General features: G+C 47.3%; 1 protein-coding gene across 6 annotated transcripts in view; it reads right to left on the bottom strand.

The window, feature by feature from the left end:
- Positions 1–17,688, bottom strand: part of DIP2A (disco interacting protein 2 homolog A) — a 109,360-nt gene that overhangs the window by 24,219 nt on the left and 67,453 nt on the right. For all 6 annotated transcript variants that reach the window (XR_006057511.2, XM_042238097.2, XM_027961400.3 and 3 more), the window contains 4 exons: positions 7,051–7,187; positions 6,630–6,710; positions 6,098–6,225; positions 3,647–3,761 (listed from right to left, as the gene is read on the bottom strand). Coding sequence is in view for 5 of the 6 variants with exons in the window: in XM_042238097.2 (XP_042094031.1) it covers positions 3,647–3,761; positions 6,098–6,225; positions 6,630–6,710; positions 7,051–7,187 (461 nt within the window). In the remaining variant the exon portion in view is untranslated. The remainder of the gene's footprint in view (positions 1–3,646; positions 3,762–6,097; positions 6,226–6,629; positions 6,711–7,050; positions 7,188–17,688) is intronic.

The following is a 17,688-nucleotide window of genomic DNA, read 5'->3' as shown; positions in this document are numbered from 1 at the left end:
CTCCTCTGAATACACTCTGCTTTCAGAGTTGGAACCATGTAAATATTTTATGTCCAAAAAACTTAAAACTTAAAAACCAACCCCTAACAACTGACAGTAAAATAGAACAAATGAACTCGATCGAAGTGGATCAGGTTAGCACACCCCTCAGACAGAATCTACTTAAAGTGACTTTAAACACAGCAATCTGACTGATTCTATCCTAGAGGGATACACCCTATTGGCAAAAAGAATTGAAAAAACATCCTAAGTTGTGCTCGAAACCTCACACTTGAGAGGTTACATGGAGACTGGAGTGTGTGCAGCGTGGCATCAGGACATGATTACTTCTGCTGGAGTCATCATCTTTGCAACCTTTCATTATGGAGAAAGGTCGGAGAGTCAAGGAAAACTCCGAGGCCTTAAACCTGAGCTGGAACCAGCAGCATAAACTCACGGTGTGGGGGTGTGGGTGATCTTACAGGCAGAGGATCTGCTCTGTTTCCTACTCTGTCCATTGCCCAGACTGTGGTCCCAAGTTCACTTCTTGGAGGTTGCAGGGCCCCATGGGTCCCAGTCGTGCCGGGTCTGGGACATGAGATGCGCCCCCACCCTCTGGCATCCAGCTTCCTGTTCTCCATGTGACCCCTCAGAATCCAGCCATTCTCATTAAATTAAAAGACGCTTGCTCCTTGGAAGAGAAGCTATGACAAACCTGGATAGTATATTAAAAAGCAGGGACATCACTTTGCCAGCAAAGGTCCGTCTAGCCAAAGCTATGGTTTTTCCAGTAGTCAGGTACAGATGTGAGAGCTGGACCATAAAGAAGGCTGAGCGCTGAAGAACTGATGCTTTCTAACTGTGGTGCTAGAGAAGACTCTTGAGAATCCCCTTGACTGCAAGGAGATCAAACCTGTCAATCCTAAAGGAAATAATTTCTGAATATTCACTGGAAGGACTGATGCTGCAGCTCCAATACTTTGTCCCCCTGATGCAGGGAGTCAACTCATTGGAAAAGACCCTGATGCTGGGAAACACTGACAGCAAAAGGAAAAGGGGTCGGCAGAGGATGAGATGGATAGAAAGCATCACCCACTCAATGGACATGAATTTGAGCAAACTCCTGGAGATAGTGAAGGACAGGGGAGCCTGGCGTGCTGCAGTCCATGGGGTCACAAAGAGTCAGATTCGACCTAGCAACTTAACAACAAGAGGGACATACAAATATGCGAAATATCACTAATCTTGAGGAGAAGGCAAATCAAAACCACTACAACACACCATCTCACACCCATCAGAATGGCTATTATCAATAGGACAAGAAACAACAGGACTAGGTGAAGGTGTGGAAAAAGGGAACCGTTGTGCACAATTTGTGGGAAAGTAAATTGGTGTAGCCACTGTGGAAATCAGTATGGAGGTTCTTCAGAAAATTAAAAATGGAACTACCCAATGATTCCATTTTGGGGTATTTATTGGAAGAAAACAAAAATACTAACTTGAAAAAATATATGCACCCCAATGGTGCTTCCCTGGTGGCTCAGAGGGTAAAGTGTCTGCCTGCAATGTAGGAGACCTGAGTTCGATCCCTGGGTTAGGAAGATCCCCTGGAGGAGGAAATGGCAACCCACTCCAGTACTCTTGCCTGGAAAACCCCACAGATAGAGAAGCCTGGTAGACTACAGTCCATGGGATCGCAAAGAGTCGGACATGACTGAACACTTTTCATTTCATTTCATGTTCAATGCAGTATTATTTACAACAGCCAATATTCTTAAGTGTCCATTAATGGATTAATGGATAAAGAAACTGTGGTACACACATATGATTATTACTCAGGCATAAAGAAGAATGAAATCTTACCATTTGCAACAATACAGAGGGACCTGGACAGCACTGTGCTAAGTGAGATAAATCAGACAGAAAAAGCCATAGGATTGCTTACATGTGGAAGCTAAAAACAAAAAATAAATGAGCTCATGGACAGAACAGATTGGTGGTTAGCAGAGGTGAAGGGTGGGGGTAGGAGAAATGGGTGAAGGGAGTCAGAAGGGAGAAACTTCCAGTTATAAGATGAACAAGTCCTAGGGATGCAGTGTATAGCGTGGGACCACAGTGAATGCTGGGTCGTGTATTTGAGAGTGTATTTGATAAGAGTACATCCTAAAAGTCCTCATCACAAGAAAAAATTTCTGTACCCGTGTTATGGATGTTAACTAGATGTGTTGTTGTGATTATTTCACTATACATACAGATATCAAATCACTGTGCTGTACACCTGAAACTAATACAGTGTTCCATGTCAATCATATCCCAATGAAAGTGAAAGTCGCTCAAGCATGTCTGACTCTTTGTGACTCCATGGACTATACAGTCCATGGAATTCTCCAGGCCAGGATACTGGAGTGGGTCACCTTTCCTTTCTCCAGGGGATCTTCCCGACCCAGGGATCAAACCCAGGTCTCCCACATTGCAGGCAGATTCTTTACCAGCTGAGCCGTAAGGGAAGCCCAAATCCCAATAAAATTTTATTGCTGATTTTTAAGATGTGATACTGGTACTCCTTTTTTAAAGAAATAAATACTAAAATTTACAGGTAAAACCTCTGAGTCTGGGATTTGCTTCAAAGTCCTCCTGAGGGAGAAGCTGGGAGGGCAGGTGGGGTACAGATGGTTCCTGGACTGGTCGGTTGTTGATTGAGGCTGATGGTGGACACATGGGGGCTATCGCACTCTTCTTTGTATGACTGGTATATTAGTAATATTCCACAATGAAACATTGAACATCTTCACTAAGTATAAACGTTGTCAGCATTAGTAGAAAAACTGGTCCTCTGACACTCAGGGCTCTCTGGTCTCCCTGATGCTGGACTTAATCTGCTTCGTAGGCGTGTCCTTACCCTGCGGGCTGAGGCTGAGCACATGCCACACAACTGCCCGAAGCTGTTGGGACACCAGGGGGCTCTCTGGAGAGCTGCCAGGACTGAACTCACCCAGAGATTTGGAGAGACACCACTGTCCACAGCAGCCTTATCCATAATATCCCCAAACCGACAACCCAGTGTCACCAAGATATGGACAAACAAGCAAAGGAAACACAACTCAGCAATAAAAAGGGGTGAGCCACTGACACATGTATCACAAGGAACCTCATGAACACGCCACTGAGGAAGAATCGGATCAGGAGCCCACACTGAAACTTGGCTGTACTATGCCCTTGGTGGGGGGCAGAGCTTAGGCCCTGACACACTGCAGCTGGTAGTTCCCCGAATGGTGTGAGCGCTCTTAGCTGTGGTTATCGGGGCATGTACACCTGTCAAAATTCATCAATCTGGACCCCTGCAAATCCGCTCTTTTCATGTGTAAGTTATACTCAGTGAGCTAAGTAAACAACGTTCCCTGACTGCACATATAGTCTGTGCTCTTCACTGAAGGCAAAGTTCCCTCCCAGCCCCACAAAAGACTTGCTGCTTCTAGTTTAGTATTTAAGAAAACGAATGTGGGTGTGCAGGGAGTGGCAGCGTGTGGGTCTCACGAGATGGGACACACCGGAACCCCTCTGGGCAACACCTCCAGCTGCAGCACACATTTGCTGGAAACATGGCACCAGTGGGTCCCAGTTCCTGCTCCACACCCCAGGGACGGCGGAACCGTGGGCCCAGGCCCACCTGCAGCACACGGCTCATCCACTGGAAGCTGTCCTCCTCAGAGGCATCAGGCCGCTGCTCCGCCACCAGCACGATCCGGTCATCATGGAGCACCGTCACGGAGAACACTGCGATCCTGGGGGAGGAAGGGAAGCGATGACCACCCAGCATGATCGGGTGCAGACACTCCACCCCATGAGACACAAACTGTGGTGGGGCTGGAGGGAGACATGGTCCACAGAATGTAAAAGGAACCAAACCTCCTCCAATGTGGAAAAATGAGTTTCCATTCACAAAGCAGACAGGACCTGGGTACAGAGAAAAAACGAGGCTCACACTATTAAAGAAATTTCTCCTTAATTGTCATGTTAAGGCATGCGATGATTTTTTCATGTAAAAATGTGTGTCCAGAAGATCTATTAATTACATAATTTTTCAGTCCAGCTGATGAAATCTCTCACTGTGCGTGACTCTGCGCACATCTGTGACTGATGTCTGTGGACTTGTATTTCGTGTCTTACTGAAGAATTCGACATGTTCACCTTCTCTGTGTGTTGCCTTTTTCTTCCTTTAGACTCGAGTAGATTATTTTCCCTCACAAGACCAGTAGCTGGCATGTCTGCTGCGTGAGCCCTGGGCCTCATGGACCTACCTACTCACTCATTCCTCTGGCCACTGAAAATACAGGTGCCCACATGCATGCGCACACACACACACACACACACACACACACACACACTCTCTCTCTCTCTCTCTCTCTCTCTTTTATACAAGCTTCACCCAGTATTAACATTTCCTCACTTTCACCCATCTTATTTCTCTTAGTACCTTACCTGAAAGTGTTTGCATGAAAACAGTCTTTGTTATAAAACTTCTGAAACCTATATACCCAAGACCATTTTCACTGCAACTACACAACTAAGTGACATCTTGGGATGAATAAATTAAAATCTAGGCTAAAAGTTCCTCTGAAAACCTTAAACATCACTGCATGTCATCCTCTCACTCCAGGCCCTCTTCTGGGGCGTCTGGCGTATCCTGGTTGGAGACCCACCCCATGGCTGCCTCCTCCAGCCACAGGTTCACACATGCACCGCCCCTCAACCCCCCGAGGTTACTGTCTGGATGCCAGCCCTGCTCACTTCACTTTTCTCTCAATTTTTCTTTTAGACTTTCTATTTCTTCACTTTTGGAGCAGTTTCTTCTTCTGGCTTTCCAGCTTATTGGCTCCCTCCCCAGCCACCTCCGCCCCACATTTATTCCACCTACTGAACAACTACTCTGTTGTGGTGCCTTGACCTCACATTGCAAGAGTTCCTGCAGGTATCCGCCAGTGCTCAGCTCCTCTATGGTGAAGGCAGATAGGTCGCCTCTCCAGCCACAAACGCATCCACCCCACAGCCCAGTCAGCCACTGGGCCAGCGTCACCCTCCCGGTGTCATCAGCTATTGTTGGCCACACCAGGCAGTCTCCCTGACATACCAGGAGCATGTGCAGGCCACCCAGTGTCCCCTCCATGGGCACCTATGCCAACAGTGCCTCCAATTTGTGTGTGTGCCCTGTGCCCCAGCTCTAGGATGCACACACCCACCAGTTCCACTGCCCAGCTGGCTTCCCCCAGGTGGTCAGTTGCGCACAGCCATCACCCCAACCTGGACAAGGGCCGGCAGCCATGCTGACCCCTCATTGGCAGAATTCCCTGGTGGTTTCTTTAAGGTATAATGGACATGAGTTTGAGCAAACTCTGGGGGAAACAGTGACGGACAGGGAAGCCTGGCGTGCTGCAGCCCATGGGGTCACAAAGAGATGGACACAACTGAGTGACTGAACGGCAACAACGTATTCACAGGAAGGCTCTGGCCAGGCTCACAGGCATCCTTGTTTGAGTAACAGAAGCACTCCCATGAGAAGAATAACATGAAATAGGTGGCTGAGTGGGCCAACCAGGAATGGAACCCCTCCCCCAGGACAAAGAGCCCTGAGCTGCACAGGCTGGACAGGGCCCTTCCTCCCCATCCCAGCCGCCTGGGGCCCCGACCAGCTGGGCCATCTTATCTGCTCTCTGGATGAGAACCCATGAAGTGCCTGCCTGACACATTCAGGAAAGGTAAACTGACTCGACCTCAGGAAAGCAAGGCCCCCGGTAACTCAGGGAAAGGCCTCCATTCCGGCCTGCATCCCTGAGGTTCTGCCCTCAGGCACACAGCTCCTGGGTGCTGCTGGCCCAGCCTCTATGCCCAGGCCTTGGTCTAGGTCTCACCCTCGAGGAATCGTGAACTCTGCAGATGGTGAGGACTCTGACTCAGGCATCCTCCTGCAAACATCATCCTGTTCTTTGCGAAGTTCTCCGACGTACAGGTATTATTAGGTTTTGCGTATTCACAGCACCGGGCTCTCCTTCCACTGTGGGGACCTCTCGAGGGTTAAGCAGAGAAGGAACCTAAAGGTGAGGCAAGGGGACCCGCGCATCACCTGCCTCTGTAGACAAACTTCATGGGCTCCACGGCCAGCGCAGTGGCCACCACGTCATCCGCGTTGTGTCTGCGAAATCCCACCACCATCAGCCCGTCCAGCTTGCCCACGACGAAGACCAGGTCATCCTGAAGGCAACGACACTGGTTGGGCAGAGGACACACAGCAGGCCCTGTGGCTCAGCCCGCAGACCAGGTAACTCAGACAGGCCCTGCACGCCCCCTGCCCACGGTGACAGGAAACACAGGTGGGGTGACCCAGGGTGCAGGGGCCCTAAGCCTGGTGTGCTGGAGTGGGGATGGCGGGAGTCCAGAGCAGGCATCAGTGCAGGGAAGGTCAGAGGTGGGCACACAGCGAGGGTCAAGTCTGTAAAGCACTCAAGGCTATGGACAGGGAACCCCAGCATGACAGCACTGATGGCTGGGCAGGATGGGATTCCGTCATGGGGCCTGGGCACTGTGGACATCAAACAGACCCCTCCCCAGCTCTGAGCCTGGCTAGTGGCCCGGGTTTGGCAGCAGGACATACTCACAGGCCCGATGAAGCCCAGAAGCCCCGTCCTGGTGAAAGGTCGGTCGGAGACAGGTGCTCCCCCAGCGGTGACCGGGACAGTCTACACAGAATGCAGAGGACAACAGTCCTAGAAGGGCTATCACCACATCTCCCTGGAGGGGACGGGGCTCTCTACCCAACCCCACCCCACCCTGAGGCCAGAGGCCCTACCGGCTGGCATGGCCTCCATCAGGCTCCTGCCAGCATGGACTCCAGGGCCCAGGCTTCCCCTCCCACCCCTGTGAAGGCACTGAATTCTCCTGAGGATCCAAAGGTTCCAGACCCGAGGCCAGCTCCCCCAGGCCATGCAGGGTCCATGAGGGCTATAGGCACCCCGAGGAAGGCCACCCTCCTGCACGCCTCGCCCACCCTCCTGCCACTGCTGTGGGACCCGCAGGGACCTCAAAGACGTTTTTGGTGATCCCAAGCAGCCCATAGTACGCTGTTGCCGTCGCACTGGAGTCCACACAGATCTCTCCAACTTCATCAGTTTTGCAGAGATGAGGGGTGCCCTCCACTTTCACAACACACACGTTGGCTGAAGAGAGAAAACAACCCTGGAGATCACGCACACACAGACACTGAGGTGGGCCATCCAGAGACCTGTGTGAACAGCACCTGCAGGGTGGACACCAACAGTCGTGCTCCCCCGTGGAGACCCACACCCCTCTGGCCACAAGCCTGCGTGCTCTGTAGTGGTTCGTGCAGGTGACAGAAACTGCTCCCAATGACATGGGCTCTACAGTCACCCTGCACTGCCCTCCTGAGCCCTGTGAGATGGGAGATGCTACTGCACACCTCCGTCTTTGAGGCCGGTTCACACTCCAGACCTGACAACCCCACCCCAGTGCAGGTCCCTCCTGCGGCCCCTCCCACAGCCCAGTGACCCCTTTCTGTCTTTGCCAAGCAGCACCCCTACCAACATGGCCACCTGCGGCCCAGCCCTCGGCTCTGGGGACCTTGCCTGTCTGGCTCCTGCAGCCCTGGTTACCAGCCTGGCCACAGAGCAGACGTCCAGAAAGGCTTTGATGAGAGTGACATGCACACCAGAATGTGCAGCATTCCTTGAATGGAACCCAGTCGCTCAGGCAAGAACCAAACACCCACAGTACCGGGCGAAGTCCAGCATTCACCTCCACCTGAGGATTCCCTGACTGACTCTCATCTCCAGGACGAGTGAGGAAGACACGCAAGGAAGACTGTCCGGGGGATGGGGGTGGACCCTGGGTCAGTCTCTTCTGCTGGTTCACAGGTGAGGTCATGGCATCAGAGGGGCAGGGAGCAAGGGTGGTGCCGCCGCCTGGCCTGTCCCCTAGATACACACACTTGCACACAGTCCAACCTCCCTCCCACGTCATGACCAGACAAAAAGGCACAAATCCTGCACGTCCTGGGGACAAAACCCTGGGGCTGGCTCAGGGGAGGACAATGCACCTGACTCAGAGCTGCACCCGTCCTGTCAATACACACACCTGGGGGAGCACACACGCACGCATGCACACAAACACACACACCCTGGGCAGCAAGAACACACATGCACACACATGGAGGCGGGGCGTGCACACATATACACACCTGATGGAGCACATACACACATACACACATACACCTGGGGGAGCATGCACGCACACACATCACACACTCTCGGGGCAAAAAGCACATGCACACACCTGGGGGGGCATGTGTCCACATGCATGCATACACACACACACCCAGGGCAACAAGCACACACACGCACATGGGGGGGCCCACACACACGTGCACACACACACACACCTGGGGGAGTGCACACACATACCCAGGGGGCACGTATCTGCACACATGCATGCACACACACACAGGGGGGCACACACACACAAATACCCATACCCTGAGCAGCACACACAATTGGGGGGCACATGTCTGCACATGTGCACAAACATGCACACAAAGGGGGAGCACCCACACACACACCCAGAGCAGCAAAAACACATGCGCACACACACACACGGGGGACAGAGCATGAACACACACACACACACACCCAGGGCAGCACATGTGTACGTGTACACACACCCAGGGTGACACCAGTGCACGCGCGCACGCGCGCACACACACACACACACCCCTAACGGGACCACATATGCATCTGGGGCAACACATGTGCATGCACACACACACACACAACCCTGGGGGAGCACACACACACCCAGGAGGGCACATGTGCACCCAGGGTGGGCACATGTGTGTACACATATATGCACACCCAGGGCAGAACACACACACACAGGACCATGTGCACACATACAGACTCTGGTCCAAGTTTAAGAATAAAATGAGCCCCACTATGAAAGTCCTTTTACTTTCATTCAGAAGAATCATCTCTTTTAGTATTTTACCAATCTTTTAAAAAATTCCTGTGTTCACCTCATAAAAGCTAAGAATCACTAAGACCTTGTTTTGTACTGCATAAGATGTTTATCCTTGAGTCGCTGCTTCTGCAGAACCTGTTGTGTCATTGTTCAGTCCCTAAGTCATGTCTGACTCTTTGTGACCCCATGGGCTCCAGCATGTGAGGCTTCCCTGTGCTTCACTATCTCCCAGAGTTTGCTCAAACTCATGTCCATTGAGTCAGTGATGCCATCCAACCATCTCATCCTCTGTCTCCTCTTCTTCATCTGCCCTCAATCTTTCCCAGCATCAGGGGTTTTTCCAATGAGTCAGCTCTTTGTATGAGGGGGCAAAGTATTGGAGCTTCAGCATCAGTCCTTCCAATGAATATTGAGGACTGATCTCCTATAGGATGGACTGGTTGGATCTCCTTGCAGTCCAAGGGACTCTCAAGAGTCTTCTCCAACACCACAGTTCAAAAGCATCAATTCTTTGGCACGCAGCCTTCTTTATGGTCCAACTCTCATATCCATACATGACTACTGGAAAAACCATAGCTTTGACTAGACGGATATTTGCTGGCAAAGTGATGTCTCTGCTTTGTCTAGGTTTGTCATAGCTTTTCTTCCAAGCAGCAAGCGTCTTTTAATTTCACGGCTGCAGTCACTGTCCACAGTGATTTGAGAGCCCAAGAAAATAAAGTCTGTCACTGTTTCCATTGTCTCCCCATCTATTTGCCATGATGTGATGGGACCAGATGCCATGATCTTCACTTTCTGAATGTTGACTTTTAAGTCAGCTTTTTCACTCTCCTCTTTCATCAAGAGGCTCTTTAGTTCTTCTTTACTTTCTGCCATTAGGGTGGTCTCATCTATGTATCTGAGGTTATTGATATTTCTCCCGGCAATCTTGATTCCAGCTTGAGCTTTATCTAGCCTGGAATTTCACATTATGTACTCTGAATGTAAGTTAAATATGCAGGGTGACAATATATAGCCTTGACATACTCCTTTCCCAATTTGGAACCAGTCCATTGTTCCATACCCAGTTCTCAGTGTTGCTGCTTGTCCTGCATACAGATTTCTTTGGAGACAAGGTGGTCTGGTTTTCCCATGTCTTTAAGAATTTTCCACAGTTTGTTATGATCCACATAGTCAAAGGTTTTAGCATAGTCAATGAAGCAGAAATAGATATTATTCCGGAATTCCCTTGCTTTTTATATGATCCAGTGGATGTTGGCAATTTGATCTCTGGTCCCTCTGCCTTTTCTAAATCCAGCTTGCACATCTGGAAGTTCTCAGTTCAGGTTCTGTTGAAGCCTAGTTTGAAGGATTTTTGAGCATTACCTTGCTAATATGTGAAATGAGTGCAATTTTGTGGTAGTTAGAACATTCTTTGGCATTTCCCGTCTTTGGGATTGGAATGAAAACTGGGCTTTTCCAGTCCTGTGGCCACTCCTGAGTTTTCCAAATTTGCTGGCACATTGAGTGCAGCCCTTTAACAGCATCATCTTTTAGGATTTGCTCATCTGCAGAACTGATGAGTCCTTGATTGGGGTAGACATATATATGCAAGGGAAAAAAGACAACTCACTTCTCTAAAACAGTAGAACTCGAAACAAATCTATTAGGTTGATGCAAAAGATCAGTTTTGCACTGTTGAACTTTGCCTTTTGATATTGGAATAGTCTTAAATAAATGTGGTTGTTATACATCATTTTCATGCACATTTTTTGTATGTTTTTCTGCTAAGAAATTATGTTAGACAAAAAATTCGAGTGTTTTTTTTTTAATTCAAGTTCAAAACAGGTCATAAAGCAGAGGAGACTACTCGCAACATCAACAACGCATTTGGCCCAGGAACTGCTAACAAATGTACAATGCAGTGTTGGTTCAAGAAGTTTTGCAAAGGAGATGAGAGCCTTGAGGATGAGGATTGTAGTGGCCAATCATTGGAAGTTAGCAATGACCAACTGAGAGGATCATCGAAGCTGGTCCTCTTACAACGACATAAGAAGTTGCTGAAGAACTCAACATCAACCATCCTGTGGTCGTTCAGCATTTGAAGCAAATTGGAAAGGTGAAAAAGCTCAGTAAGTGGGTGCCTCATGAGCTGACTGCAAATCAAACAAAATCATCATTTTGAAGTGTCATCTCTTATTCTACACAATAACAACGAATCAATCGGACTGTGACATGAGACAAAAAATGGATTTTATATGACAACCAGCAACAATCAGCTCTGTAGTTGGACAGAGAAGCTCCAAAGCACTTTCCAAAGCCAAACTTGCCCCCCAAAATTGTCACGGTCATTGTTTGGTGGTCTGCTGCCGGTTTGACCCACTGTGGCTTTCTGAATCCTGGTGAAACCATTACACCTGGGAGGTATGTTCAGCAAACCAATGAGATATACTAAAAATGCAATGCCTTCAGCTGGTATTGGTCGACAGAATGACCCCAATTCTTCTCCATGACAACGCCCAACTGCATGCTACACAATCAATGCTTTAAAAGTTCAATGAAATCAGGCCACAAAGTTTTGTCTCATCTGCCATATTCATCTGACTTTTCGCCCACTGACTACCACTTCTTCAAGCATTTCGACAACTTTTGCAGGAAAAATGCTACCACAACCAGCAGGATGCAGAAAATGTTTTCCAAGAGTTCATCAAATCCCAAAGCACAGATTTTTATGCTATAGGAATAAACAAATATATTCCTCACTGGCAAAATTGTGTTGATTCCCTAAAATGACAGAGGAATAGGACGGGGAGACCACTTTCTCCCCTACAAATTCACCGGAAGATCATTTGAATGCTGAGCAAACTCCACAAAACAACTTCTGAACGCTGGCAGAGGACACCAGGCACCCAGAAAGGCAGCCCATTGTCTTCGAAAGGAGGTAGGACAAAATATAAAAGATAAAAAGAGACACAAAAGAGGTAGGGATGGAGATCCATCACAGGGAGGGAGTCATGAAAGAGGAGAAGTTTCCAAACACCAGGAAACCCTCTCACCGGCAGGTCTGTGGGGAGTTTTGGAATCTGAGAGAGCAACATAACTAGGAAGAAAAATAAATAAATAAATAAATAAATAAAACCCATAGATTATGTACCTGACTGCAGCTCCCACTGGAGAAGTAGCGCACACGCTCGCATCCGCCACCAGCAAGTGGGGGCTGAACAGGGAGGCGCGGGATGCATGCTTAGGTTAAGGACTGGGCCTGAATGTCCTGAGGACAATCTGAGGGAGCTAATATGAGATAGCAACCCAAACTGTGGGATAGTCAGAGAGGAAAAAAAGAGAGAGAGAGAGAGAACTTTCCCACGAAAAGCTCTAACTTAAGGCACTGCCTGGCCCACTCACAGAACAAAGGACTGAGCGAATACCAGCCGGCCCATCCCCTGCCAGAGGCAGGAAGGCAGGAGGGCAACAGCCAGAGCCGGAAAGCGGCAATCTCGGCCCCAGGGATGGCATCCTTTACCAAACTGTGAGCAGGCTCCCAGTTGCTAACTAAGTCTTCCTGGAATCCTGGATGGTTAACATCTGCTAGGAGGGTTGCAGTCAGAGATCAGCTCCCCAGAGGAGACACAACTCACCTGAGATGGCACTCCCGCTGTACACCCAGGAAACTAAGTGGCTGGGACTAAGGAGGTGACAAGAGGCACTGCCCCACATGGGGAGAGTGCGCTCACCAAGCACCTGGTCACCTGAGCTGCTCAGACCTGGGAAGGGCACACAACCCAGGCCTGCTTTAGAGAGTTGCAGAGCAACCTGGAGCCTAAGCAGCATAGACTGGGAAAGCACACACGTGGTGAGTGGGGGCAAACCCAGTGTGGCTGAGACACTGCGAGCACTCCCCACACACGCCAGTGATATTCGTTTGCAGTGTTCCTCCCTCCCACAGCACAACTGAACAAGTGAGCCTAAATAAGTAACCACCTTTGCCCCCCTGTTTCAGGGCAGAAATTAGACACTGAAGAGACTTGCAAACAGAAGAAGCCAAAAGAAACAGAGGGAACCGCTTTGGAAGTGACAGGTGCAACAGATTAAAACGCTGTAGTTAGCACCAACTACATTGGAAGGGGCCTATAGCCCTTGAGAAGTATAAGCTGGAACAAGAAATTATCTGAAATTGAACTGACCCCACACTGCCCTCAACAGCTCCAGAGAAATTCCTAGATTTATTGTTACTATTATCATTTTTTTAATTAAAAAAAAAATTTAAGTCCTTTATTACCCCCAAAAGACACTTACTCCTTGGAAGAAAAGTTATGAGCAACCTAGACAGGACATTGAAAAGCAGAGACATTACTTTGCCAAAAAAGGTCCATCTAGTCAACGCTATGGTTTTTCCAGTGGTCACATATGGATGTGAGAGTTGGACTCTGAAAAAGGCTGAGCGCCGAAGAATTGAGGCTTTTGAGCTGTGGTGTTGGAGAAGACTCTTGAGAGTCCCTTGGACTGCAAGGACATCCAACCAGTCCATTCTGAAGGAAATCAACCCCGGGATTTCTTTGGAAGGAATGATGCTAAAGCTGAAGCTCCAGTACTTTGGCCACCTCATGTGAAGACTTGACTCATTGGAAAAGATTCTGATGCTGGGAGGGATTGGGGGCAGGAGGAGAAGGGGACAACAGAGGATGAGATGGCTGGATGGCATCACCGACTTGATGGACGTGAGTCTGAGTGAACTCCGGGAGATGGTGATGGACAGGGAGGCCTGGCGTGCTGCGATTCACGGGGTCACAAAGAGTTGGACATGACTGAACGACTGAACTGAACTGAGTTTTCATTTTTATAACCTACTGCTGCTGCTAAGTCACCTCAGTCGTGTCCAACTCTGTGCAACCCCATAGACGGCAGCCCACCAGGCTCCCCCGTCCCTGGGATTCTCCAGGCAAGAACACTGGAGTGGGTTGCCATGTCCTTCTCCAATGCATGAAAGTGAAAAGTGAAAGTGAAGTTGCTCAGTCGTGCCCGACTCTTAGCGACCTCATGGACTGCAGCCTACCAGGCTCTCTCGTCCATGGGATTTTAGAGGCAACAGTACCTACTATTACCTTGCAAAAAAAGACCCTATTTTTAAAGCAAATTTCATACATATTTTTTTAATTTTTCTGATTTTGTTTTTTTAATATTGTATTTTTGAGAGTCTAATCTTTACTCTAGATTTTTAATCTTTGCTTTTTGGTATTTGTTATCAATTTTGTACCTTTAAGAATCCAATCTTTAGTACCCATTTTTATTTAGGAGTGTGATTACTGGCTTGATTGCCCTCTCCCCCTTTGACTCTCCTTTTTTTCCCCTGGGTCACCTTTATCTTCTCCCTCCCCCTTTTCTTCTCTACTGGAATCTGTGAATCTCTTTGGGTATTCTGGGCTGTGGAGAACACTTAAGGAACAAATTACTGCCTAGATCTGTCTCTCTCCTTTTGACCCCCCTCTTCTTCTCCTGGTCACCTCTGTCTCCTTCCCCCCTCTTCTCTTCTCTGTGTAATTCCGTGAACATCTCCGTTCCAGGCTGTGGAGAGCACATAGGGAAGTGATTACTGGCTAGATGGCTCTCTCCCCTTTTGATTCCCCCTCTTCTCCTCCTGGTCACCTCTATCTCCCTCCTCCTCCTTCTCTTCTCCTTGTAACTCTGTGAACCTCTCTAGGTGTCCCTCACTGTGGAGAATCTTTTCTCCACTAACCTAGATGTTTTATCATTGGTACTATATGGATGGAGCAGTCTCGAGGCTACTGTAACAATAAGACTGAACACCAGAGTCAGGAGGCTTAAATCCAAAACCTGAGAACACCAGAAAACTCCTGACTCCAGGGAACATTCATCGATAAGAGCTCATCCAAAAGCCTCCATACCTACACTGAAACCAATCTCCACCTAAGAGCCAACAAGTTCCAGAGCAAGACATACCATACAAATTCTCCAGCAATGCAGGAACATAGCCCTGAGCTTTTATATACAGGCTGCCCAAAGTCATACCAAACCCAGAGACACCTCAAAACTCACTGCTGGACACTTCATTGGGCTCCAGAGAGAAGAGATCCAGCTCCACCCACCAGAACAACAATGCAAGCTTCCCTAACCAGGAAACCTTGACAAACCACTTGTCCAAGCCCACTCACAGGGAGGAACCTCCTACAGTAAAGAGGAACCACAAACTGCCAGAATACAGAAAGGCCACCCCAAACACAGCAATCTAAACAAGATGAAAAGGCAGAGAAATATTCAGCAGGTAAAGGAACAGGATAAATACCCACCAAACCAAAGAAAAGAGGAGGAGATAGGGAGTCTACCTGAAAAATAATTCATAATAGTAAAAATGATACAAAATCTTGACAACAAAATGGAGTTACAGATAAATAGCTTGGAGACAAGGACTGAGAAGATGCAAGAATTGTTTAACAAGAACCCAGAAGAAATGTAAAAAGTCAATCAATGATGAATAATGCAATAACTGAGATCAAAAGCACTCTGGAGGAAACCAACAGTAGAATAACGCAGGCAGAAGACTGGATAAGTGAGGTGGAAGATAGAATGGTGGAATTAAATGAAGCAGAGAGGAAAAAAGAATTAAAAGAAATGAGGATAACCTCAGAGACCCCTGGGACAATGTCAAACACCCCAACATTTGAATAATAGAAGTCCCAGAAGAGGAAGACAAAAAGAAAGGCCATGAGAAAATACTTGAGGAGATACTAGCTGAAAACTTCCATTTTAATGGGGAAGGAAATAGCCACCCAGGTCCAAGAAACCTAGAGAGCCTCAAACAGGATAAACCCAAGGTGAAACACCCCAAGACATATACTAATGAAATTTACAAAGATCAAACACAAAGAACAAATATTAAAAGCAGCAAGGGAAAAACAACAAATAACACACAAGGGGATTCCCATAAGGATAACAGTTGATCTTTCAATAGAAACTCTTCAGGCCAGAAGGGAATGGCAGGACATACTTAAAGTGATGAAAGAGAAAAACCTACAAACCAGATTACTGTACCCAGCAAGGATCTCATTCAGATATGAAGGAGAAATTAAAAGCTTTACAGACAAGCAGAAGCTGAGAGAATTCAGCACCACCAAACCAGCTCTTCAACAAATGCTAAAGGATCTTCTCTAGACAGGAAACACAGAAAAGGTTTATAAACTCGAAGCCAAAACAACAAAGTAAATGGCAACGGGATCATACTTATCGGTAATTACCTTAAATGATTTACATTTAAGGTAATTACCCCAACCAAAAGACAAAGACTGGCTGAATGGATACAAAACAAGACCCCTATACATGCTGTCTACAAGAGACCCACCTCAAAACAAGGGACACATACAGACTGAAAGTGAAGGGCTGGAAAAAGATATTTCACGCAAATAGAGACCAAAAGAAAGCAGGAGTAGAATACTCATATCAGATAAAATAGACTTTCAAAGAAAGGCTGTGAAAAGAAACAAAGAAGGACACTACATAATGATCAAAGGATCAATCCATGAAGTTCAGTTCAGTTCAGTCACTCAGTCATGTCCAACTCTTTCCGACCCCATGAACTGCAGCACGCCAGGCCTCCCTGTCCATCACCAACTCCCGGAGTTCACTCAAACTCACATCCATCAAGTTGGTGATGCTATCCAGCCATCTCATCCTCTGTCGTCCCCTTCTCCTCCTGCCCTCAATCCCTCCCAGCATCAGAGTCTTTTCCAATGAGTCAACTCTTCGCATGAGATGGCCAAAGTACTGGAGGAAGATATAACAATTATAAATTTACATGTACCCAACACAGGAGCACTGCAATATGCAAGGCAAATGCTAACAAGTATGAAAGGGGAAATTAACAGTAACACAATAATATTGGGAGACTAATACCTCACTCACACCTATGGATAGATCAACTAAACAGAAAATTAACAAGGAAACACAAACTTTAAATGATACAACGGACCAGTTAGACCTAACTGATATCTACAGGACATTTCACCCCAAAACAATGAATTTCACCTTTTTCTCAAGTGCACACGGAACCTTCTCCAGGATGGACCACACCCTGGGTCATAAATCTAGCCCTGGTAAATTCAAAAAAACTGAAATCATTCCAAGTGTCTTTTCTGATTACAATGCGGTAAAATTAGATGTCAACTACAGGAAAAAAACTATCAAAAATACCAACAAATGGAGGCTAAACAACACGCTTCTGAATAACCAACAATCACAGAAGAAATCAAAATATACATAGAAATGAATGAAAATGAAAACACAACAACCCAAAAACTATGGGACTCAGTAAAAGCAGTGCTAAGGGGAAGGTTCACAGCAATACAAGTTTACCTCAAGAAACAAGAGAAAAGTCAAATAAATAACTTAACTCTAACATAAAGCAACTAGAAAAGGAAGAAATGAAGAACCCCAGGGTTAGTAGAAGGAAAGAAATCATAAAAATTAGGGCAGAAATAAATGCAAAAGAAACAAAAGAGATCATAGCCAAAATCAACAAAGCTAAAAACTGCTTCTTTGGGAAGATAAATAAAACAGACAAACCATTAGTTAGACTTTTCAAGAAAAAAAGGGAGAAGAATCAAATCAACAAAATTAGAAATGAAAATGGAGAAATGACAACAGACAACAGAAGTACAAAGGATCATAAGAGACTACTATCAGCAACTATATGCCAAC

This window comes from Ovis aries, chromosome 1 (genome assembly GCF_016772045.2).
Source record: "Ovis aries strain OAR_USU_Benz2616 breed Rambouillet chromosome 1, ARS-UI_Ramb_v3.0, whole genome shotgun sequence".
Classification (NCBI taxonomy): domain Eukaryota; kingdom Metazoa; phylum Chordata; class Mammalia; order Artiodactyla; family Bovidae; genus Ovis; species Ovis aries.
This window is presented reverse-complemented; position numbering and strand designations above follow the sequence as displayed.